Below are 23,882 nucleotides of genomic sequence, written 5' to 3' on the forward strand. Positions count from 1 at the left end.
TGAGTCAATATGAATTTTATTAACACACATTTGTCAAAGTCTGTACAAACCAAAACATTCCTATGTTTTAAAATGTCCATTATTACAAACATACAAAGAAACAGAAGGTGTTACCAAAAGTTACTCAATTTCATGGTAAAATGCTGTCATGATTTAAAAAAAAAAAAAAAAATCAACATTTCAAGACTGAGGTTTCCTCTTTACCGTTCAGGAGCTCATGGTAGTTTAGAAAATGTATAGGTTTGCTGAATATTAAATGCTAAGACCTTAAAAAAAGATTTAGTATAAAACTAAATGAGCGTCTGTGTACTGTCACATTTCCCATGCGCGATTTCTCAGTTTTACGTTTGGTTAAGAAACCTTGACTGTCCTTTTTCTATCATCTTTCCCACAGCCAACACAAATGACCTGGAAAACATTGTATGGTAATTTATTTTGACCTAAAAGTTTCTCATTCAAAAAGTTACAAAATGACTCAGCAAGGCAGTTTTCCCTGCTTAGAAGGGAAAGCTGCATTCCCTACCACAGTACTATTTAAACATGTCCTTCGAGCCTCCTGTTGTAAAGAGCCCTCATGTCCGGATCTCTGTCCATTTGTCTGAGAATAACTAGAGAGCACTGTGGACAAGTGACCGTGACTGCTCTAACGCTGGTGGACTGTGATACAAATGTCACCTGTCTCCATGATCTGCTCTAACCCAGCACACCTGCACTGATTCCAAAGTGTGTTCTGGGTCAGGGCACACACCACCCATTTCTAGTTTCTTTCACAAAAATCCAAGAGTGAGGCTCCACATCCGAACCTCTCCCTTCCCACCTGCCTACTGGGTCACGATGGGAGAAGGGCACACTCAGGGAGGCCCCGCTGCTGCCAGGAGCCCTTGATTTCCAAACGTTCTCAGTAAGAACAGGGAGCTCACAGGATGGGGTGTGCAGAGGGAGGAAGGTACAGTATGGTAAGACTCCTCCCCATCATACAGCCCATGCCCAAGCAGTCCATGCCGACCCCTGGAAACACACAAGTAGTTCAAATCTCATCCCACTTGATCTGCTCATGTTTAAAAAAAAACGTGCTCTGCTGACAGCCTGGCTGACACAAGCAGATGTTTTTAAGAAAGAAGTGTCAGTGTGGGAATTTAACATTATGTGAAAGAGGGAGGGGGAGGGAAGTGTCCAGTACAACCTGGACAAGCGTTCTTTCTGCCCTTACTAAAGACAGACTGGTCAACTCTCTGCACCCTTAAGCATCTCCTCAAATGCTCTTCCAGAGTCCTCCAAAGGCACTTAGCTCCACACTTACACCTCCAGCATTTACCTTAGCATCAAGACTCTAAGGTAACGAGAAAAAAAAAAAGACTGGATTCTTTTACTAAAAGCTAGCAAACAGGTCTGGGTTTTTTCTTTTTCTTTCTTTCTTCTTCTTTTTTTTTTTTTTTTTTTGAAGAGGCATTGCTTTTACAAGAACTAGCTAGGCTACCATCATTCCTTTATCAAGAAAAGGTTTCCTTTTTAAAAAATAAATAAAACTCTGTCTATACATAGTACAAAGTCATACATAATATACCTGGAAAAACCCAAGAGTATACCCTGAAGCAAAAAGTTTATTGGCGAGAGAAAGCCTCTCATCTCGCAAAGTCAAGGTGGCAGTTTTCAAAGTTCAGATGGCGGCAGTGATGCACCGTGGATGACAGGCTACTTGCTCGTGGCGATGGCAGGTGTGACGGTGGACAGAGACTCTGCACACAACACTGAGCAGGGACCACTACGGGAAACATCGAGTACTAAAATAGAGGGGGGAGGAGCAGAAGAGGAGGAGGAGGAGGAGGAGGAGGAGGAGGAGGAGGAGGAGGAGGAGGAGTGGGTCTGAAACCCCCAATGCTCAGCATGCAGTCGGAACACAGCACAAACCAGGTGTGTCCATTCAGCCCACTACATTCGCACAAAGGGTAATGGTAAGAAAATAGAGATTTTGTAAGAAAGCACAATTCCCAGAGAACAGCCAGGTTGCGAACCCTGACCCAGGAGCACTGGCTGCTGTTGCTGGGAGCCTTCTTGTGGTCCTCACGGAGACGTTATGGTGCCTGACTTCTCAGACTTCTTGCTTTTGGACAAAGCAGCTGCCTGTTTGAGAAGCTCTCGGTTTTTGGCCTAAAAATATTAAAAATAAAAAAAGTCAGTGCAAGAACAGCTTTCAAAGGATGGTTAGTAGATGGTCTCTGTGCAGAGGAGTTTAGAGGGTAATAATGACAATGTGGGAGCAGCTGTCTGTGGACGTACAGGAGGGGACACCAAGGGGCAGGCGCCGTCCAGAGAGGAGTAACAGCGAGTCCTGGGGCATGACACCCGCTTGAGTAAAAAAGCGAAGCCCACTGGTGAGCTTGATCTCGAGACTACTGTCACAAAAAGGTGATGTGCAACACAAACCAACCAGGAAGCCTTAATGAGCAGAGTAAGTGGATCTATAATTCAGACATCTGGACTCACATCTGGCGAATTAAAGAAATAAAAGAGCACATTTGTTATTTCTAGTTCTTGGGAGAAAAAGATGAAAACACACTCAAATAAAACAATGAAAGATGTCTGAAGGGGGTTTGTGTACTCTGTAAACAGAGAAAAAAATCTAAGGGATGGTTACTAAACACAATCCCGAGCACACCGGGTCACCACACACTCACCTGCAATTGCTCTGTGACTTCTTTGTGGGTTTTCTCCATTTGGTTCATTTTGGCCCGAGTTTGTGACTCCTGATACTGGAAGTCAGCCTTCAGCTCTGTAATCTGAAGGAAAAAATCAGTGACTTAAACTCCTTCATAATGGTAAACGTCTTGGTACTGGAGATCTAAACAGGCAGTCTTCCAATTTACTGGAACCCAGGGCTCTCTTGCAGGGCCACACAGTATCCTTTTTCCTGGAGGCTTTTCTGAAGATTCACAAACCCGGAGCTCACTATCCTTCTCCCTTTCTTTCCCTCTCCCCTCCACCTTCCAAATCCAAGGTCAAGAATTCCCCTGCCTCAGGCTCCCCAGTGGCTGCAGTTACAGCTGCTCACTACCTCCCCCCAAATCCAAGGAAAGAGTTCTGGTTGGCCACAGTAGTGGTGCCTAAGTATAACCTAAGCACTTAAGAGGCCAAGGCAGGAGAGCTACCTAGAGTTCAAGGCCAGCCTAGGCTATATAGCAAGACTGTGTCAAATACACACCCAAACAACAACAGAAAAACTTGACTTAAACTACTAATCCCTTGAAGATTTGATAGTTCCGAAAACCCTCTGAATGCTCCTTCACAAGTGAAACCTGACAGGGCTAGAGAAGAATTACGAGTAATCACTCTCTCAATTCCAAAATACAGGGTGTCAGGCTTTCCAAGGCAGCACATTACCAACTGAGCCACCACACTGCACCTAGTGTTTGGTTTATTAAAAACATTTGTGAGCTACATTTGCTTATCCACTTACAGGTGAGTGAGTGTGTGTGTGTGTGTGTGTGTGTGTGTGTGTGTGTGTGCGTGCGCGCGCGGAGATCACAGGAGAACTCCAAGGAGTCCGCTCTCTCTTTCTACCATGGAGATCCTGGGGATCAAACTCGGGTCATTGGGTTTGGCGGCCACCTCACTGGCCCTACTATTTTTAAAACTTAACTCAGACTTTGTCCCGTCTTTATAATAGCCTGAGGTCTAAAAGGTTAAGTATGCCACGAGGACCAGCAGTGTCAATGTGTGCTGATCCCACTCCAGACTTGCGTCTATGACTGCTGGTTCAGAGGAGGGCAGCCAGACAATGACTGGTGAGCTGAGTGGAGACAGACTAGCAACAGGCAGGGTAGTGGCCAGTCCAGACACAGGCACAAAGAGGCCACCGAGGGCTGTTATGTCAACGGCTGACGACTTCACAGCAGCAGCAGATGGGGCTACAGATAGGCAGCCATGACACAGCAGAGACAGTGCCCTGACCAGGCAACGTGACCGTCGTCTAGGAAGCTACAGGACACAAGAGCTAGTTGGTTTGCTCTTTTCAAGACTTTAGTTCTGCAAGGAGGAAGCAAGCGCTCCTCTGGTCCCTATGTGCAGAAGTCTGCCTGTGCTGTTCTCATCTGGTCCAAGACATGTGGGTGTCTGTCATCTGTCACTCACACGGAAGAATGGAAAAGATACAGGGACTGGGGGCTGATGTGAATGGTTAAGGCCTAACACACACAAGGCCTTGGTGTCAATCTCTAGGACTCCCCCCAAAATGCATGAAAACACAGTAACTTCTACAAAATTTAAACCAGGCAAGGTGATTACATGCCTGTAATCCCAGAACCAGGGAGACAGGAGATCAGAAGTTCAAAGTCATCCTGAGCTACACATGAATTCAAGGCCAGCCTGGGCTATATGCAATTCTAGCATGCATCTATAAAACCAGCACTTGAGAAACAAAAGCAAGACTGCCACAAGTTCAAGGACAGTCTAGGCTGCACAGCAAGTTCCAGGAAGTGAGGACTGTACAGCAAGCCTCTACCTCAAAAAAAAAAAAAAAAAAAAAAGGGACAAGGGTCAAGGAGGTGGTTCAGAGGGTATAAATCAGCAGTCTCAACCTGTGACCGAGACCCCTTTGGCAAACCTCTATCTCCAAAAATATTTACATTACAATTCACACTGTTAGATGTTATGTTTGTTTTGTTTTGGAGACAGGGTTTCTCTGTATAGTCCTGTATAGTAGTATGTTAACTAGGAATGTAGCTCAGTAGCACAGAATTTCCTAGCACACAGAAGACCCTAGGTTTAAGGTTTAGTACCCATTAACCTGCCCCCTCCTACACACACACACACACACACACACACACACACACTATTGTTATATGCTCCCTGATGGAGACTGAACTCTAGAACCGCCTGGTGCACACTAGACAAGCAGCTGAGCTACCCCCTCAGCCTCACACGTGGCTTTTATATACTGTATCTGTGCGTTTCATTAACTGTCCTATCTGAGAAGTGGGAACTCCTTGGAAATACTAAGAAAAATCAGCGTTCTGAACCCCGAGGCTGAGTTGGACTGACCAACAAAATGCCATCCCATGAGCCAACCTGGTAAACAGACACTCTTTTCTCAGGGGTCCCACGCTGACCACAGGCTCTCTTTTAAAGAACCAATGGTAAGTGGCCAACAGAGAGGAAGCATCATATCCCATCTCATGGGTCTTCATTCTGTAAACCTCAGGCCCGAAAGGCGGTAATGAAACCCTACCTTCTTCTCTTTCTCTAAGATCATCTGGTCCTTCTGATGCAGCATCTTCTTCAGAGTGGCCACCTCTTCCTTCAGCTGGGCAATGATGACGAAGTGGTCAGTGCCAGGGGAATCCAGAGCCAGGTCTGGGGAAAGGCTGGGTAGAAATGGAGAGAGAAATTTCCTAACTACTTAAGGCTGTACTCCAGGTCACCTGATGGTGACTGTGGAGGCTTCAGTAACTATCTGAATTCTTGCTATCAGGCTCATTGTGCTGTCCACATCAGACTCACCAGCATCCGCTGGACTTGAACTAAGTATAGGAAAGGCGGTCATCAGAAAATGATGCCAACCCAAACCAAGCCCAGAACCTGTCATATGTGGGACCAAAATAAACACGAGATCCCAAAAGCCAAGCTTACTACTTGAGGATCACTGAAGATCTCCAGCCACGTCAATGATTAGAGAACTGTCCTAGAATCCTGGGTAGACTATCTATTACGAGCGCATGCTCAGCCCTAAAGTCCTGTGATGAGGTTCAACTCCTAAGAAACTGAGACACCAGCTGGCTGATGGTGGTGTACACCTTTAATCCCAGCACTTGGGAGGCAGAGGTGGGCAGATCTCTGCGAATTTGAGGCCAGCCTGGTCTACAAAGCGAGTTCTAGGACAACCAGGATCGTTATATGGAGAAACCCTGTCTCAAAAAAACAAAGAAACTGCAGCTCCCACCCTGAATCATGCAATCTCCCCTGAAAAGATGGGGTGTACAGAAGACTCCCTTCTGGGCTGCAAAGCCAGCCTATAATCCTAACGTTCAGTAGGCTGAGGCATGAAGACTTCTGAGTCTGGGGCCCACCTAGGCTACACAGTGGATTTCAGGACAGTCTAAGCTACAGTAGGAGACTTGTCTCAAACAACAAAAAGAATTTGGGATGCTCAGGGGAGGAAGGGACAAAGGTGGCAACCTCCAGTCACATCACATGCTTTTTATGACTGTCCACTGTGTCTAAGTACTGGTGACACTCGTGTCCTTTTAGGAGACTTTCCAATTTCTCCCACTTCAGGGAATCTGTAAAGCCTTGAGATTACATGCACAATCTTTTTTATTTTGGTTTTTTTGTTTGTTTGTTTGTCTTTTGTTTTTTTTAATTATGTATACAGTATTCTGCCTGTATGTGTCCCTGCAGGCCAGAAGAGGGCACCAGATCTCATTACAGGTGGTTGTGAGCCACCATGTGGGTGCTGGGAATTGAACTCAGGACCTCTGGAAGAGCAGTCAGTGCTCTTAACCACTGAGCCATCTCTCCAGCCCCACAGAATCTTTTCTGCGTCTACAACAGGTTTTCTGGGTGAGGATCCAAAGTTTTCAGAGATGCCTCAGACCAAACTGGGAACCACTGCCAGAAGGTCACTTCCTGTCCGTCTTCAGGGAATTCTCAAGAAGTTCGATACTTTTCCCGGCAGTCTTTAAAGCAACACACAGCTCTGGATACTGACCTCAGTCCTGTCAGCAGAGCAACAGCCTCTCGCTTTTGCTCCTTCCTGAATCTTACATGGCAGCTAATAAGCAGTGGTGGAAGACACTCAACCGCCTTCCAACTGCACACGACGCTCCCATGGCTGGGCTGGATCCCATCCACATGTGGCATCTGGAACCGAGCACTGGAGGAAGACTGCACTGATGTTCTCCTAACTGATGAATGTCCCCAGTGCAAATACAGGGTGAGCAGGAGTCAAGGCAAACTAAGAAAACAGGTGCTCAGGATAAGGGCCATCAGTCTTCTCCAAGTTCAGATCTAGAAGTTCCCTTGTATCTGTTTCAACATCCACCAAACATGTCTTCCCTCAACCCAACAGAGTATTTGAACTCCTAACTATAGCAAGGAAGGGCAGAGTACCGGCCGACTGGGGATAACTCTCCATTGTCTCCAAAGCTCCAAATGCTCTGCTCTGCCTGCTTCTCCGGAGACTCTCCCTTGCTGCTGCTGTTGGCAGTGCTAAGGATTGAAGCTAGGGCCTCGTGCATGAGATGAGAACGCTCTACCACTGAGCTTAAGCACTAGCCATAGAAATTAATCTTACACCATTCAACTCTTGGCAAAACCAGCCCAGTGTATCCTGCATGGGCCTGATCCCTCTGAAGCGAGGCGCTCACTCAACACTAGAAGAGAAAGCAAGAACTAGCTACGAAGGCAGAAAGCTAGTCTCTCCAATACCTCCACACACAGGGAACTTAGTGCTGCTCCAAGACATTTCCTGCCTTTTCTGAAAGCTTTTGACATAAGAACAGGTTCTCTGCTAAGAGGCTGAGGCAGGGAGATTGGAGATTCAAGGCCCGCCCTCAAGACAAACAACTCTTTTCCTGAGTTTAATCAAAACAGGGCTGCAGTAACAAAGCACACTGTCCAGAGGCCATCTTCAAAGGCCACAAGGAAGCCCAAGGCAGAGAATAAAATGAAATTTAAAAAGTCCTTTGGAAATGACAAACTGTGCCTGGCTGCCACCCACTGCTAAACTGGGATTCTGGACTGCCTACGGAGCACTTAGCAGTATGACTGAAGAATGGCATATTTTCTCAAGGAAGGTACACTGTCTAACTCATATTCCTCAAATCAGAAAGTTTTAGTCACAGTTTTAACTAGGGAATTAGAAAATATTGGGCGGGGGCTGTGACTTCGTAGGCTACTGAAAAACAAATAGACGAAGCCACCTTCTAGGTATAAAACATCAGAGAAAGCTAAGATAATGTGTTCTGTCTACAGCATGAAAAGCCAGGGGACAATGAATAGGAGGTCGGCGGGCACGGTGGTGCATGCCATTAATCCTATCACTCTGGAGGCAGAGGTAGATGCAGGCAAATCCCTGGGTTCCAAGCCAGCCTGGGTCTACACAGGAAGTTCCAGGACTGCTTCTTAGTCTGTTGGCAAAGGCCAAGTATAGTAATATTCTTATCAATTTAATAGAAAATTCTAGGTCAGCCAGGTCTACATAGGGAGACCCTGTCTCAAATGAGAGAGAATGTGAATCAAACATGCCTCAATATTAAATAAGATTACGGCAGTAAAACATCAACATAGAACTGTTATGAGGCAACATGCAGAAGACATAAGGAATAAAATTTAAAGAGTAAAAGCATAAATTTAAAAAAGTTGTTAGTGTTGCCAGGCAGCAGTGGTACACGCCTTTAATCCCAGCACTCGGGAGGCAGAGCCAGGCAGATCTCTGTGAGTTCGAGACCAGCCTGGTCTATAAGGTGAGTTCCAGGAAAGGCGCAAAACTACACAGAGAAACCCTGTCTCGAAAAACAAACAATGTGTGTGTGTGTGTGTGTGTGTGTGTGTGTGTGTGTGTGTTTGTGTGTGTGTGTGTATGTGTGTGTTGGAGATAGAAACTAAGGGCCTTGTGCTAAGGAAGCACTCACCAGTGACTCCCCAGCCGCTCCAGCCCTGAGCATATAAGTGCATGTTATACTTCAGGGCTAGAGATGCACCTCAGTCCACAGTGCTTGCCCAGCATGTATAACGCCCTGGGCCGGGTCCCTAGTAATACAGAAACCTGGTAAGAGTGGCCCCTGCTTGTAATTCCAGGACTCAGGAGGGAGAGATGGGATAATCAGAAGCTCAAGGTCATCCTCCACTACACAGCCCAGTCTGGGATACACGAAACCCTCTCTACACTTCCCCATTTACACACACACACACACACACACACACACACACACACACACTATATGAAGTGCTTGCTTGAGCAGCACATATACTAAAATTGGAACAATACAAAGATCAGCATGGCCCCTGTGTAAAGATGACATGCAAATTCCTGAAGCATTTCATATTTATAAATAAAGTATTATTTGAATATTAAAAAGGAGTATAAAAATTACAGAAATGCCTCTTTTGTGACTGTTTTCTGAAGCAGTATCTCATGCATTCCAGGCTGATTTGAGCTCCCTATGTAGTTGATGATAGCCTTGAACTCTTGATTCTCCTGCCTCACCTCCTAAGTGCTAGGATGACAGGTAGGTGACACCAGCCTAGCTTTAGAATGCTTTATTCAAAGCAAAGAAAAAGAGCAGGAGAAAACCCACAAAAAGTAAAAAGGATAACAAAATGCAACTTATGTTGTGCTATGAATATTTAAAAGAAATGCAAATAGGTTGACTAAATTATTAAAAGCACTAATAATGCAGGGACATTCAAAAGAAATGTGTTTATGGATGAACATTTCTGTGGCAGCAGAAAAAATTACCTATATTTTCAAACTATAATATAAACACGTTGGCACATCCTGTAATTAGTGGGCTGGGCTGAGAGGACTGCCTCAAGTCTGAGGTCAGCCTGGGCTACTACCAAGTTCTAGGAAAACCAAAATTACACAGTGAGACTGTCTCTAACCCTCCTCTCCCCACACAGATAAAACAAAAATAACAACTTTTTAAAATTAGTATGAGGCTAGGGATACAGCCTAGTGGTAGAACATTTTCCTAATAGGAAGCCCTAGGTTCGATCCCCAATATCACATAGACACAAAACCAGTATGGGAAAGATGATCTTTTAATGTCTTCTCTGGAGGACATAATAAAAGACCATGCACTTAAGGCAAGGACTAGCATCCCACTCAACAAAATCATCCTTACTTGTGGCCGGATGTGAGTCAACAATCTGCAGGGCCAACCTAGGTTTTACCTTGGCACATCTCAGGCAACAGACAGTAGACTAGCAGCAAAACCTCAAGACAAGCAAGCTGGCAAGAGGTTTGTCTACTAGAAACTGGGCTGGCAGAGCTGCAGCTCTGAACAAGCTTCCGGGGCCATCAGCACAGCCTGGGGACAAGGAAGCAGATGGGAATGGTGGGTCTGAAAGCAGGGGGCTGGGCTTTAGTGGCCTGCTTTCTAGGACTTAAAGAAAACGCCTTCCTTGAAGCAGTTTTTACAGAATCACTCAAAGGTGATGGAAACATGTTTTCTTCACAACAGCCCAACTAGCTGCTCAAAGGCATGGGCGAAGAGATCAGAAAGTTGGTCTTCATGGTTCTTTCCTGAAAAACTCAAGCATTTCCAGAAGGTTCAAGAAGATGAAAACCAATTAAACTAGTGTCGACAGACACAGCTTGGTAGGATCTGAAATCCAGTAAATAAAAATGCTTCAGGAAGAGGAGGTAAAGCAACAGGCAGCCCTGGGAAGGCCCTGGCTGGTGGCTCCACAGCCACGCTGGCTGCGAGGGAGGACTGCAAATGTTCTCAGAATGGAGAAGAGTCCAAGAACTTTGGGGAAGGCTCAGGTGATCTCACTTCAGGATGCCTGGGCCTGGAGGAACAGGAAAATGGACGGCTCCAGGACTGTTGAGAAGCAGCCCACTGCACCAAGGGGGACAGGCTCTGCGTGTTAGGACAAAGCAGCTCATGAGAGGCGGCGTCACTGAGAGGAGAGAGGAGCAGTGAACATGCATTTCGGCAGGCCAAATGAACAGAACCGCTGAACTCCATGTCCTTCTTGTCTGTCCCAGCATCTGTACTGGAAGACTCTGAAGAAGTGGGAATATCCGGGCAGACATGCAGCCCTACCTTCACCCTACCTCTGCTCTCTCTCTAAACCAACTCCTCCTGGAGGCTACAGGCCCAGACCATACAGAAAAACATTCATCTCCTCACTTCTTAGACTTCCTTAGTGGACTGAAGAGTAACTACAGTTAATCCAGTTACTAGTTCTAAATATGTATTTTTTGTTTTTGAACTTGGTTTCACTATGTAGTCCTGGCTGGCCTTGAACTCACAGAGATCTATATGCCTCTGCCTCTGCCTCTGCCTCCCAAGTGCTGGGATTAAAAGAGTGTGCCATCACACTATCTTGTTTAAGTGGCCTGGCCACCCATCTGACTCAATTTCCCAAGTTTTGAGACTACAGGCAAGGGCCAGCATATAATATAAGTTCTTGTATTCAGCTGATAACAGCTATTAGTAGCGCTTATCCACAACAATCAAGTGACTAGTGCAGCACCCGACACAGGGCCACTCAGGACCCTGGCCAGCTCTGAGGTATACCCTCAAGTGCAGTCAAGAACTATGTATGAATTTCAAGTGCGTGAGCACTCATGCTCCAACTGGCTCACCTGTCTCCGTTAGTTGTGATTGACTCAAACTTGGATTTTTTCTTTGGAATTTCATTTTGAATTGAAGATGTAGAAAGTGTTTTCTGGCTTTTGATGGCAAACAGAGAGAGAGAGAAACATTAGAAATCAAAGATTAATAAAACACTCCAAGGAAAGTCTGTCAAATGGGCCAACAATGTTCTGGGCTACGGCTTATTATTTTTGATTAGTAAAATCTTCCAAGGTGGCTTATAGGTTTGGATGCTCGGATGCATGGGTATCCAGTTTCTACAGGGTCAGAAACCATTTTGATCTTACTTACTTCCTGACTGACTAGTAGTTAGGAAGACAGAAATGATCAAACTGTAAGAAATGTGTTTTCTGGTCTAGAAAGTCTTTTCCATTTCCTACCTCCCACCCATCTTCCATCTCATAGCTCTAGGAAGTACAGACAAGCTATCCTCCGACAAGCCAGTACCTGACCTACCCAACGAGAGCCAGCAGGAAAGCTGTAACAAAAGCCAAGCAGGCATGCCTGAGCTCCTAGCCTTTCTCATGACATCTCGGTGAATGCACTCTGGACCTCAGTCCCACAAAAGAACTAGCTTTAGATGTAGTGCAGTGACTCAAAACTGGCTCTAACACCAAAGCCGGAAGCCTGCTGCTGGCATGAAATCCCTTCATTCCGACAGATGTCCCAATGCCACACCCAAGGGTCTTAATGAAGTGCCTCAGGGCAGTTCTCTGCATGTGTGTAGTGGGGGTGAGGGTGGGAGAAGTTGGGGTATGTGAGGATGAGACAGGGTTTCATGTAGCTCAGGTTGGCCTAGAACTCCCTATGTAGCTGTGGCTGGCCTTGACCTCCTGACCCTTCTGCTTCCACCTCCAGAGTGCTGGGGTTACAGGTGTGCACCACCACCTCCAGGCCGAGATGAAATTTCTCTAACATTCTTAGCTTACCTATACTTGCACAAAAGGAGCAGCCCCAATGGGAAGGGCTATAAACCAAGGCCTTGCAAACATTAGGCAAACACTACACCGAGCTAGCTACATTCTGGTCCTCAGTTCCCCCTTCTTTCAGTGCCTTCTCTACTAGCCAGGGTATAACTGCCCACATAGGCTGGGTCCTTCCCTTGTATAGGCCCCTCAGTAGCACCCATAAGCCCCTGACATGTGTGCAGGCCCTCTCCTCCTCCTCCTCTTCCTCCTCCTCTTCCTCCTCCTCTTCCTCCTCCTCCTCCAGTTTCCAACACCACAAACGGTCTGACGGTCTCCCGGGTGCTCCCACGCCCTCTAGTCCTCTGCAAGCACTAATCCCTCTCCTAGGATGCCCTGCCTTGTCCTTATCTGACAAGTCCAGTCCATAGAGGGACAGTTACAGCAAGCTCTTCTCCGAGGCAGCTTTCCTGCCTTTCTACCTGAATCTTGACAAATTTGCAAAGTTGTGCCCATTGCATTAGACTGTGATGACTTGATTACAAATCTGTCTTCTCTACCAGAAGGCATACTATTGAGAGCAGCATGGCTTTTATTCATCTCTGTGTTCCCAGCAGAGTCCCTGGCCCATGAGAGTACTTAATAATGCCTAGTGAACAAACAAACCCATAATGACAGTAATAACAAAAACCAGCTAAAACCCATTGAATACTGTCATTAGAAAACAAACTGCTATTCATGTACTATATAATTAGCCTTCACAACAACCCCATGAGGTAATGCTATTCTCTTTCTCATTGTCAAGAATATTTGCTAGAGACAGGATTAAACCTAAGCCCCAATTCTCAACATCACTGTATATATTCTTAAAAGAAGCGTCAGCCGTCAACAAAAGAACATCTTTCAACTGGCTCCCACCCTGAAAAAGTCTAGAATACCAATCAACTATTTGTCCAAATATATATATTTAAAATGCTGTCTGTAGCCAGAAAACAAAATGTCCAATCCCCAAGGGATTATGCACAATTAAAGCTGAGAATTCCACTTACAAGTTCTACACACCTTAAAGACACAATACAGAAACCTCCTTGGCCCTTGCAGACATAGGAACTATAAATATGGCAAGCCAGAGACTTCCTATAGGCTTGTAGCGACAGGAACACTTCTGAGAAGCCTCCCCCCTCGGCTGCCTGAGCAGTGAGTCTTGGCCTGCCGGCTCCTGCGGTCCTCTCACAGGCCTGGGTTACCTGTTATAATGGCTGCCACCACTCAGGCGGCTGTACTGCTCCTTCTGCTGATGGCTGGCTCGAGAGGAGCTGCTCAGGTGTCTCCTCTGCTCTTTGGTCTTCTGAAGGACACGCTTATAGGACAGTGTGCACAGCCAGCACAGGAGCTTCCCATCTACCTGAAAGACGAGACACAGTTCAGAGGTGAGGTCTGTGCGAGCCATGAACACCAAGACCCTGCGCTAGACCCACTCAGGTGAAGCTCCAGCCCTGCCACCTGTAAGCTGTGTGAGCCTGGGGAAAGCCACAGGATTTAGTGACAGTGTACAGAAACTACTTAATATGGTGCCATACACATAAAAATTGAATCTTTATGGTGTATGTCTTTAATCCAAACACTCTGGAGGCAGAGGCAGGTGGATCTAAAAGTCTGAGGCCAGCCTGGTCTACAGAGTGAGTTCCAGGATAGCCAGGGCTACACAGAGAAACTCTGCCTCAAAAAAAAAAAACCCAATAAATAAATAAATAATTGTATCATGCAACTAAGGACTGCTGAGAGCAGGAGAAATAGTGTTCCCCAGAGATGAGCCCCCCAAATGGTTATCCAATACCAAGTGGTCAGTTCTAAATTCATATACACAAACAGCACTAAATGGGCTGAGCAGGTTGTACTTACGTATTTGTGTGTTTATAAGTATGTATGTAACAACAAGGAAAAAGAGGGCCTGAAATTTGAAGGGAGGAAGAGAGCAGGGAGGAGAGGCTGAAGGAAAGAGAGGGAAGGGATGTAATTATATTTTAGTTTAAATTTTTTTTTTTTTTTCCCCTGGGACAGAGTTTCTCTAGGTAGCCCAGGCTGGCCTCAAACTCAGAGATCTGACGCCTTTGCCTCCAGAATTCTGGAATTAAAGGTGTGTGCCACCACTGTCTAGCATAATTTAAAATATTTTTAAATAAAAAATATAATTTTAATTAAAAAAAATGTTTATCTCAGTGTGGTAATACATCTTTACAATCCCAGCACTCCAGGAGGCGCAGGCCAGAGGACCAGGAGTGCAGGCCAATCTCACTACACAGTGCGTTCAAAGCTAGCTGGGTTACAGGAAACCTTATCTCAAAAAAAACAAACAAAAGCCAAATGTGGTGGTACAAACCTTTAACATTAGCACTAAGAGGCAGACGCAGGCAGACAGCTGTGGGTTCAAGGCCAGCCTGATCTAAAGTTCCAGACCATCCAGGGCTACACAGTGAGAGCCTGTCTCAAGTAAACAAAAAACAACAGTTATTTTCTGTAACTACCTGATTCAGTCTCCCTCTGTTTCTCTGCCATAGCTGTTATTCTAGTCAGAAAAGATAAATAATGGACACATAATGAGAACACCTTGTCCAAGATCACTGAGCTAGCCGCAGGAACAAGACAGGGCTCAGGTCTAGGGTACTGCAAAGCCCAAACTGTCCCCTCTCCCTGGAGATGGACAGAACACTATTTTCCCGTTATCTTTATTGGTGTGTGGGTGTTCTGCCTGCTGTGCCGTGTACCAGTTATGCACAGTACACTCAGAGGCCACAGAAGGCCTTGGGTTCTCCGGGACTGGAGGTTAAAAGGCTGTTGTGAGCTGCCATGTGGGAACTGGGAATCAAATACAGTTCTTCCGAAAGAGCAGCCAGTGCTCTTAACCACTGAGCCATCTCTGCAGCCCAGGGTACTAAAGGAACCTTCTGACTACTAACACAGCTTTCCAACATCTCGTTTAGGGAAAGGTGTCTCAGCTGCCAGGCAGGAATTCTCATCAGTGAAAGCTATATTTCTCCACTATAAATTAATAAATCTGGTTAACAAGAGTCAGCCTTGAGAGCACAAGAACTCTGGGCATTGACAGAGTTTCAGGACTGTAATACATTCTCTGTTCCTAAGATTTCCTGACCACCACATACTATGTCCAGGCAACTGCCACAGAGAAAAGAGCTCACAGCCGAATGGGGGGAGAAACACGGAGTACAGAAGGTAAATTTTCACAATGTTACATTTTGAAGACAATAAAGGAGTGGTATGAATTAAAGACTGTCTCCAGCATGTGCTGGGTGTACCTCTGTAATCCAGCACTTGGGGAGGCAGAGGCAAGAGGATCAGGAATTCAAATTCTTCCTCAGCTACACAGGGAGTTCAAAGCCAGCCTGGGCTACATGAGACTGTCTCATCTCCTCTTCCCCCAAAAAAGGTCTCTGTAAAGAGGGGCCATCCAAATTAAGACCAAAGAAACCAGTCAGAACTCTATGGAAAAGGCTGCCTAAAACAAAGAAGAACCAGCACAAAGGAGAGAGAAGAAAACCGGGATGCCTGAAGACTGAAAGGTGGTCTCACAGGTGAGGAGAGCTAGGGCAAAACTGAGTGCTGGATAAGACCTGGCAAGCATGGAAAAGAAGAGTTTGGGTTTTATTCAAGTAGAAAAGGAAGCCACAGCCAGGCAGTGGTGGCGCACCCTTTATTCCCAGCATTCTGGAGGCAGATGCAGGCAGATCTCTGTGAATTTGAGGTCAGCCTGGTCTACAGAGTGAGTTCCAGGGCAGCCAGGGCTACACAGAGAAACCGTGTCATGAAAAACCAAAAGAAAAAGTTAAAAAAAAAAAAAAAAAAAAGGAAGCCTCTAGAGGGTTTCAAGAATAGAGAGATTAATATGACCAAACTCTAAACTATTTTCATCCTTCAAGATACTGCAACTCAACACGCACATTCTATGTAATGTAATCTTGTGATCTTTAATCTCAACACAGAAACATCTGGAGCTATACAGTAATGCTACTACCATTACCTCACTTACGCTATCATCGTCTCTACATCTTAGACTTACACAGACTTTTAACAATTACCAGTTATATGAGGTACTTCTCACTATAATTTGAATTATTTTAAAAGGTCATTACATTATTATTTACTCATATGGAGAAGGTTTGTTTATGCATGTGGAGCTCAGAGGACAATTTACAGAAGTCAATGTTCTCCTTCCTCCATGTGCGTTCTGGAGATGAATCAGGTCATCAGTCTTGGTAGCAAGAACCTTTATCCACTGAGCAATCTCACAGGCCCCAATTAAATTCTTAAGAAGTGTTATGGGGCTGGGAGGTGGTGGCACATGCCTTTAATCCCAGCACTCGGGAGGCAGAGGCAGGCGGATCTCTGTGAATTCAAGGCCAGCCTGGTCTACAGAGTGAGTTCCAGGAAAGACGCAAAGCTACACAGAGAAACCTTGTCTTGGAAAAAAAAAAAAAAAAGAAGAAGACTGAAGTGTTACGGGAAGACGGTCATGGTGGTACACAGCACCCGTGAGGCAGAGGCAGGCAGATCTCTGAGTTTGAGGCCAGCCTGGGCTACAAAGCAAGTTCCAGGACAGCCAGGCCTCCACAGAGAAACCCTGTCTCGATAAACCAAAAAAAACAGTAAATAAAAAATGTTAGGGGCCAAGAAGACTGCTCAGTAGGTAAAGGCACTTGCTGCCAAACCTGATAACCCTCAGCTCAATACCTGGAAACCATATGGTGGGAGAGAACCAACTCCTGCAAGCTGTCCTCTGAACTCCACAGGGGTACCTGTGGTACAAGGCTGGGCACACACATGAACACAGAAGTGAATACATGAAGTGTAACTGTAATAAGATATGAACAGGGAACATGGGAGCACACACCTTTTTGTTTTTGTTTTGTTTCGAGACAGGGTTTCTCTGTGTAGCTTTGTGCCTTTCCTGGATCTCACGCTGTAGACCAGGCTGGCCTCGAACTCAGAGATCCTCCTGCCTCTGCTGGGATTAAAGGTGTACGCCAACACCGCCTGGTGGGAGCACACAACTTTAATCTCAATAGTCAAGGCCAACCTGATCTATACACAGTGAGTTTCAGACTAACCAGTGCTGTGGATATCGCTCTGTGTAAATAAAGTTCTGATTGGCCAGTGGCCAGGCAGGAAGTATAGGCGGGACAAAGAGAAGAGAATTCTGGGAAGTAGAAGGCTGGAGGAGACACGGCCAGCCGCCGCCATGGAAAGCAACATGTAAAGACACTGGTAAGCCACAAGCCATGTGGCAAAGTATAGACTAACAAAAATGGGTTAATTTAAGATAGAAGAAGTAGATAACAAGTAGCCTGCCATGGCCATACAGTTTGTAAGCAATATAAGTTTCTGTGTGCTTTCTTGTTTGGAACTGGTGGGTAAGAGAGATTTGTCCTGACTATGGGCCAGGCAGGAAAACTCTAACTACAAACCAGATACAAAGAGACCTTGTCTTAAAAAGAAAAGGAAAATGGGGCTGGAGAGATGGCTCAGCAGTTAAGAGCCCTTGTTGTTCTTGTAGAGAATCCAGCTTGCACGTGCTGACTTGCAACCACACTGCTCCAGGTCCAGGGATATGTCCAGCACCAAGTACACACATGGTACAGAGCAGGCAAAACATAAATAAAAATGTATAACCCTAAGAAAAACCATTTTCTGTTTTAAAGAAAAAGAAATGGGCCTTTCTTTGGCTCAGTGGGTAAGGGACTTGCTACCAAGCCTGTCCAATTGAATTTGACCCCTGGGACCCGTGTGGTGGAAAGGGAGAGCCTATCCACCGCTCTCCTACACAAACATGTGTATACTGTGGCAAGCATAAGCATCCCTCTCATGGACACAAAATAAATAAATGTAACAAAAAAATTTTAAAGAAATGTTAGACTAATGGTCTGGATTTGATAAATGAAGGACACAGTCTCACTCTCTAAGGTCAGTAACAGGAGCAGGAGAGGAACTCAGAGTCATGCCCACCTGATTTGGCCCCCAAACAAAGAAGCTAAGGAAGACAAACCTGGCAACTTACCTTCTTCCTATCGTCTTTCCTGTCAAATGCACACTGCTGCTTGCACTGTTCACAAGAATATGGGGGCCCATACTTCTTCTCTGAATTTGTGCAGCGCTGGCATTTATTGCCAATAAATGCTGCAATTATGTTGCAATACTGACAAGGCTTAGGCTTAAAGAAGAGAAAAAAAAAAAAGATCAAGTAAGTACATCATAAAAACTGGCCCATTTTTTTTTACAGCCATACTTCCTACTCTGTAGCCCATGACACATGGCAAACATGTATTCCCAACATCATGCATTTGCCCCTACAGTGTTCAAATGGAGCCCAATCCTTAGCATCATAAAAAAGTAATCCCCACATGATTATAAACTTTTTAAATAAATAAAATAACAAATAACCAAAGCTCATTGGTGTCTATGATGAAACTTCAACAAAAAAATCCAATAGAACCATAGTTGAGTTTGAGGCCACCTTGGGATACATGAGACATTGTCTGAGAAAAACAGAAACAGGCCAAACATGGTGGCGCACGCCTTTAATCCCAGCACTCAGGAGGCAGAGTCAGGTGGATCCTTGTGAGTTCGAGGCCAGCCTGGTCTACAGAACGAGTTCCAGGATGGCCACAACCAGACAGTGAGACCCCTGATGCAAAACAACAAAAACCAGCCTAAGAGACGGTTCAATGGGCAAAGGTGCTTGCCAACCCCAGAACAAAGGCAGGAGAGCTAACTCCACAGAGCTGTCCTCAGACATCGATACGCATGCTGTGTCAATAAGCAAATATTCAGGAAGGCAGGCAGGAAAGCAGGGAGAAGGGAAGGGAAAGGGGAGTGGGGGGATAAAGTTGTGTGTGTGTGTGTGTGTGTGTGTGTGTGTGTGTGTGTGTGTGACTTTAAAACTTTTAATGTGTATGGGTGTTTGCATATATGTATGTGCACTACATGGGTAGACTGCATGAAGATGAAAGGGGTGTCAGATCCCCTGGAATGGAGTTACATGTGGTTGCCAGCCACCACGTGAGCAGCTGGGAGCTGACCCCCGTGAGCCAAGCACTCTTCACCACTGAGCCATCGCTCCAGCCCTGGGAGGCTGAGTTCTGAGATCTGAGTCTCACTCCTGTTAGGATTTTGGTCCAGAGAAATCCTACTCACCGTTCCATACAGCTGCACGTTCTGAGCACACTTCTTGCATATTGTATTGGTTTTACTGTTAGAAAACAATGAAACAAGACTTCTCTTAGAACATCTGAAACCTTATTCCTCTGGAGTCCAAGGAATTTGTCATTGCTAAGGTGCTAGGGGCTAGGTGATGTATAGACTGGACATTTGATATACTAACAATGAAACCCTAGTTTAAAGAGAGACTAAGTTACTTCAGATTATGCTCCCACCCCCACGCCCACTGCAGGTTGGTATTTTACTCATGTAGCCCATGCCGGCTTCAAACTCGGTATGTAGCTGAGAACAGCTGTGACTTCCTGTGTGGTAGGACTACAGATGTGAGACCACCATGCCCACCTTTAATTATGACATCTTTAAGTATCCCTAAATAAAACTAAAAGGCCCTCAAAATATGGTGTTAAACTGAAGTGAAATACCAGAAAAGAAGCGAATTCTCTCTGCTTCAGGTGAGTATCTGAAACATTTTCAGGTGAGGACCAAGGTATGTGTGTCTGGGATATGTACCTGAGACTACACTCTCCATTGTAAAGAAGAGCATGAATAAATTATATTATTTTGCCATACCATTTCTAGGGAGGGGACCATAAAGTTAAAACAGAAAACAAAGAGGTGGGCATAGTGGTGCTCATCTTTAATTCCAGCACTTGGGAGGCAGAGGCAGATGGATCTCTGAGTTTGGGGCCAGCCTGATTTACAGAGTGAGTTCTAGGACAGCCAGGGCTACACAGAGAAACCCTGTCTTAGAGAGAGAGGGAGAAGAAAAGAAAAGGAAAAAAAGAAAAACACCTCAGAGTTACATTAAATGGAAACTCAGGACATGGTGGTGTGGGTCTATAATCCCAGTGAGGCCATATGGACATAACTGATAGACCACTTGCCTACCATATGTAAGGCCCTGAGCTGGATCCCAAGCATTCAAAAAGAAAAAGAAGGAGAAGAAGAAGAAAGATATGCAAACCAAAATTTGCCAGGGCAATTTTTAATTATCTGCATGTCTATGTGTCTTCCATGTTGGTAAGTACATGCGAGAGTAGATGCCCTCAGGGGCTCTCATTTCCTGGAGTTATAGTTTGTTGTTTACACAGGTCTTACTATATAGCTTTAGTAGTTGGCCTGTAGCTCACTATGCAGACCAATGCTGCAATTAAAGGACTGCTAATATTTTATTGTGTGTAGGAGGGTGGTTGTTGTTTTGTTGAGAGAGACAGAGTCTCTCTGAGTACTGGGATTAAAGGTATGTACTCAATCAGCCTGCTTAAATGTATAAAGTCGAATGTCATTCACTTCTCAGATCCTTAATCATTTTATATGTGGTGTTTATTTGACGCAGGGTCTCACTGGTCCCGGGATTACAGACCGGGACCACCACGTGCACTGTTCCCACTTCTCTTTCCAAGTGGCAGGAAATTGCACTAATAAAATAAAAATCTAAGCAGACAATGGGTACTACATAAGATATAACACGCACACTATATACCTGTTAATATACAGGAAACTATATAATCTGTGTATAATGTAATTGACTACAAATCTGTATGCTCTAGGTGGATGCCATGGTGAATGCCTTTGATCTCAGCACTATGGAGGCAGAGGGAAGTGGATCTCTGAGCATTAAGACCATCCTGGGACTGGAGACATGATTCTGGTTAAGAGCACTTTCTCTATTTCCAGAGGACCTGAGTTCAGTTCCCAGTACCCACGCAGGGTGGCTCACTACCACCTTTAACTCCAGCTCCAGAGGCATCTGATACCTCTAGCTTCTACTGGGACCTGCACTCACAATTGCACTTAACAATAAAAATAAAACTTTTAAAAAAACAAAAAAAAGACTATTCTAGTCTACATAGTAAGATCTCATCAAAAAAAAAAAACACATTTAATTATAGCCCTATGTGTACATGAAATGCAAGCAGAAACTTTACGAAATAAGTCTACATTTTTAAAAAAAATGTATTTGTTTTGGTTTCTTGAGACAGGGTTTTCCTGTGTAGCTCTGGCTGTCCTGGATCTCACTCTGTAGACCAGGCTGGCCTTGAACTCACAGAGATCCGCCTGCCTCTGCCTCCCCAGTGCTGGGATTAAAGGCGTGTGCTACCACTGCCCGGCTAATGCCGGCTAACGTTACTATTTTTTAGAATCTGTGTTCCAGCTTGGCCATGGTGGCAGCATACGCCTTTAATCCCAGCCCTAGAGTGGCTTTAGAAAAAAAGACTGTCTCAAATTAAAAGCTAGCCTGGGCTACTGTCTCAAATACACTAAAATCAGAACATCGAGAAAAACCCAGTCAACCAGAACTCTACCTCTCCTGCTGGTACTCAGTCCTGCAGTAGGTGCACTTCACAACAGGGTGAGCAATCCGGCATTCCTGAAACGAAAAGGAGGTGATCATTTGGAAAGGCACTGGGGAGTGGAAACAGCCAACAGCAGCAGAGCTGGGTATTAACTATCTCTTAACACTGCCACTACACTTGAAGTGAGTCATTTAACTTTCTGGACCTGAATTCTCCTCCTCTGTAATAGCTGCATCACTTCCCTGCTGGTGGTGTGGGAGGAAGACTTTGTATGAACTACTCATAAATTGTAAAACAAATATATGCATGAATAAGCTCCAGATTGGTAACCCGTCTCCAGATTCCAGGGCTGGTTATCTGCCACCGTGAGATACCAAGGATAACTCAGGGGGCGAAGGCAACAGATTAAAGCCGTTTTGTTTATAGAACTTTCTTGAAAAGAAAAAGAAAAAAGAGAAAAAAAAAAAAAAAAAGCCGGGCTTGGTGAAGCACCACTTTGATCCCATCACTTGGGAGGCAGAGGCAGTTCCATCTCTGACAGTTTCCGGCAGCCTGAGCTTCAAGTGAAACACTGTCTCGAAAACAAAAACAAAATTTTACATCATGGTTTTTATGTTCAAGGGACACTGCAACATTGTCTTCTAGATTCAGTACACACAAGCAGCTGAAGAAAGAGGGAAAGATGTGAACATCTTTTTGTGTGTGAGCGACACACATAAAGATGTGAACATCTTTCTTTTTTTTGTGTGAGCGACACACATCAGACATATCTGATGAACATATCTGTGAAATATCTGAGAATTCGTCAACCACCACTTCACAGGAGCTTGGTGACTTAACTGTTGCTCTGGTCACTGGCACAAAGTGGGATGAAGGAACAAATAAAAACATTGGCATTTCAGGGGTTAAAAAATGGATAGGGCAAGAAGGCTACCAACCAGGTGCTAAAAGGTCACCTGACTCGTGTGTCCCAAGGCTACGTTGGTGAATTCTTTTCATTTTTTCCCTAGTAAAGCCTTGCCACCTCCAACTTTGAGACTGGCTGAAAAGTACCCATGAAGTGTCCGAGTTCGAGACACTCCTCACAGGCAGCACCCGACTCCGAGATTCAATCTCAGGAGGGACAAGGGAGGTCCCTGGGCCTTCATTCTGCACCCAGGGCGATCACAGCAGGGGAGAAGGCGGTCCAAGCAGATCTTGCCCGGGGCCAGTCGGGGACAAACAAGAGACTCGCCGTCCCCTCCCGAGACCTCACCGGGTCCGAGAAGAAAACCCCGCCGTTGCTAAGCACCGGGACACGCCGGCTGCCAGGGCCTGGACTCAGCCCCGGGCTCCCCCACGTGCCCCTCGGTCCCCGGCCAGCGGGGCGCTGTCCCTCGGCGAAGCGGGCCGGCCACACCCTGCCCGAGGGGACTCCGGCGGGCGTCCTCGCAGGACCGAGAATTCCGAGCCGCGCCCGGAGCGTCCCCAGCTCCCGGCCGCCGCCCCAGCCCGCGCACCTTGCACAGCTGCTGTCCCTGAGACAGCGCCTCGAAGGGGAAGCGCTGGTGGCACTTGGTGCAGGCGTAGAGCGCCGCCATGTCCGGCCCGAGCCGTGCTCACCGCCGCCCCGCCCGCCGGCCCGCCGCTTTATCTGACAGTCTCAGGCACAACCTGGCGGCGGCGGCCGGCGGCGGGCTGCGGAGGGCGGGCGGGCGAGGGCGGGCCGCCGGCGCGGGGGCGGTCTCTCCGGAGCTGAGCGGCCGATCGCTGGTCCGTCTAGACGTCGATCAGGCGGCAGGGGGCGGAACGTGGTGTTCCCGACCGCTCTGATTCGGTCTAGACCGGACTACGCTACTGTGACGCTCGGAGCCGCGATTATGTAAAGCGCAGTCACGCGGGGGCGCCGCCTGAAGACAGCGTCTTCCGACCCCGGGAATCGCGGAAGCTCTCTGGCTCCGCCCACTCTCCCGCGGCGGCCCCGCCCTCGCTCCGCCTCTCCCGGGCCGCGGGGCTCATTCCTGCTTCTCGCGATACTCCGTGGAGTTGTGATGTTTTGGGTTGCCATGGAGCTTCCTGCTAGGCGAAAGAGGGCGGGGGCGGGGGCGGGGGCGGGGGCGGGGGCGGGGTGCCCGTGCTGCGACGTC

The 23,882-nt window shown here is 46.3% G+C and overlaps 1 protein-coding gene and 1 non-coding gene across 3 annotated transcripts; one reads left to right on the forward strand and one right to left on the reverse strand.

The window, feature by feature from the left end:
- On the reverse strand, positions 1-23,478 carry Fam76a (family with sequence similarity 76 member A). 2 transcript variants are annotated; one of them, XM_036179166.1, is made up of 9 exons: positions 23,256-23,478; positions 21,766-21,830; positions 19,436-19,490; positions 18,300-18,452; positions 13,477-13,634; positions 11,315-11,401; positions 5,225-5,360; positions 2,676-2,777; positions 1-2,148 (listed from the first exon to the last, which is right to left on the reverse strand). In XM_036179166.1, exons 1-9 carry the CDS (start codon positions 23,334-23,336, stop codon positions 2,062-2,064), a joined length of 924 nt encoding a protein of 307 aa, XP_036035059.1. In that variant the 5' UTR covers positions 23,337-23,478; the 3' UTR covers positions 1-2,061. The 2 variants fall into 2 exon arrangements, with proteins under 2 accessions (XP_036035059.1, XP_036035060.1); XM_036179167.1 differs by lacking the exon at positions 11,315-11,401.
- Positions 8,942-9,045, forward strand: LOC118578942. Its single transcript, XR_004944330.1, has one exon. It is a non-coding gene; the product is annotated as a U6 spliceosomal RNA (small nuclear RNA).
- Positions 23,479-23,882: the final 404 nt, after the last annotated feature.

Source organism: Onychomys torridus, chromosome 2 (assembly GCF_903995425.1).
Source record: "Onychomys torridus chromosome 2, mOncTor1.1, whole genome shotgun sequence".
Classification (NCBI taxonomy): Eukaryota; Metazoa; Chordata; class Mammalia; order Rodentia; family Cricetidae; genus Onychomys; species Onychomys torridus.

Excerpts from the sequence above, each read along its gene's own strand:
- Fam76a (XM_036179166.1), bottom strand. The coding sequence starts at position 23,336 with ATGGCGGCGCTCTACGCCTGCACCAAGTGCCACCAGCGCTTCCCCTTC. Across the intron at positions 21,831-23,255 it reads AGGGACAGCAGCTGTGCAAG|GAATGCCGGATTGCTCACCC; the intron begins GTGCGCGGGCTG and ends TTTTCGTTTCAG. Across the intron at positions 19,491-21,765 it reads ACTGAGTACCAGCAGGAGAG|TAAAACCAATACAATATGCA; the intron begins GTAGAGTTCTGG and ends GTTTTCTAACAG.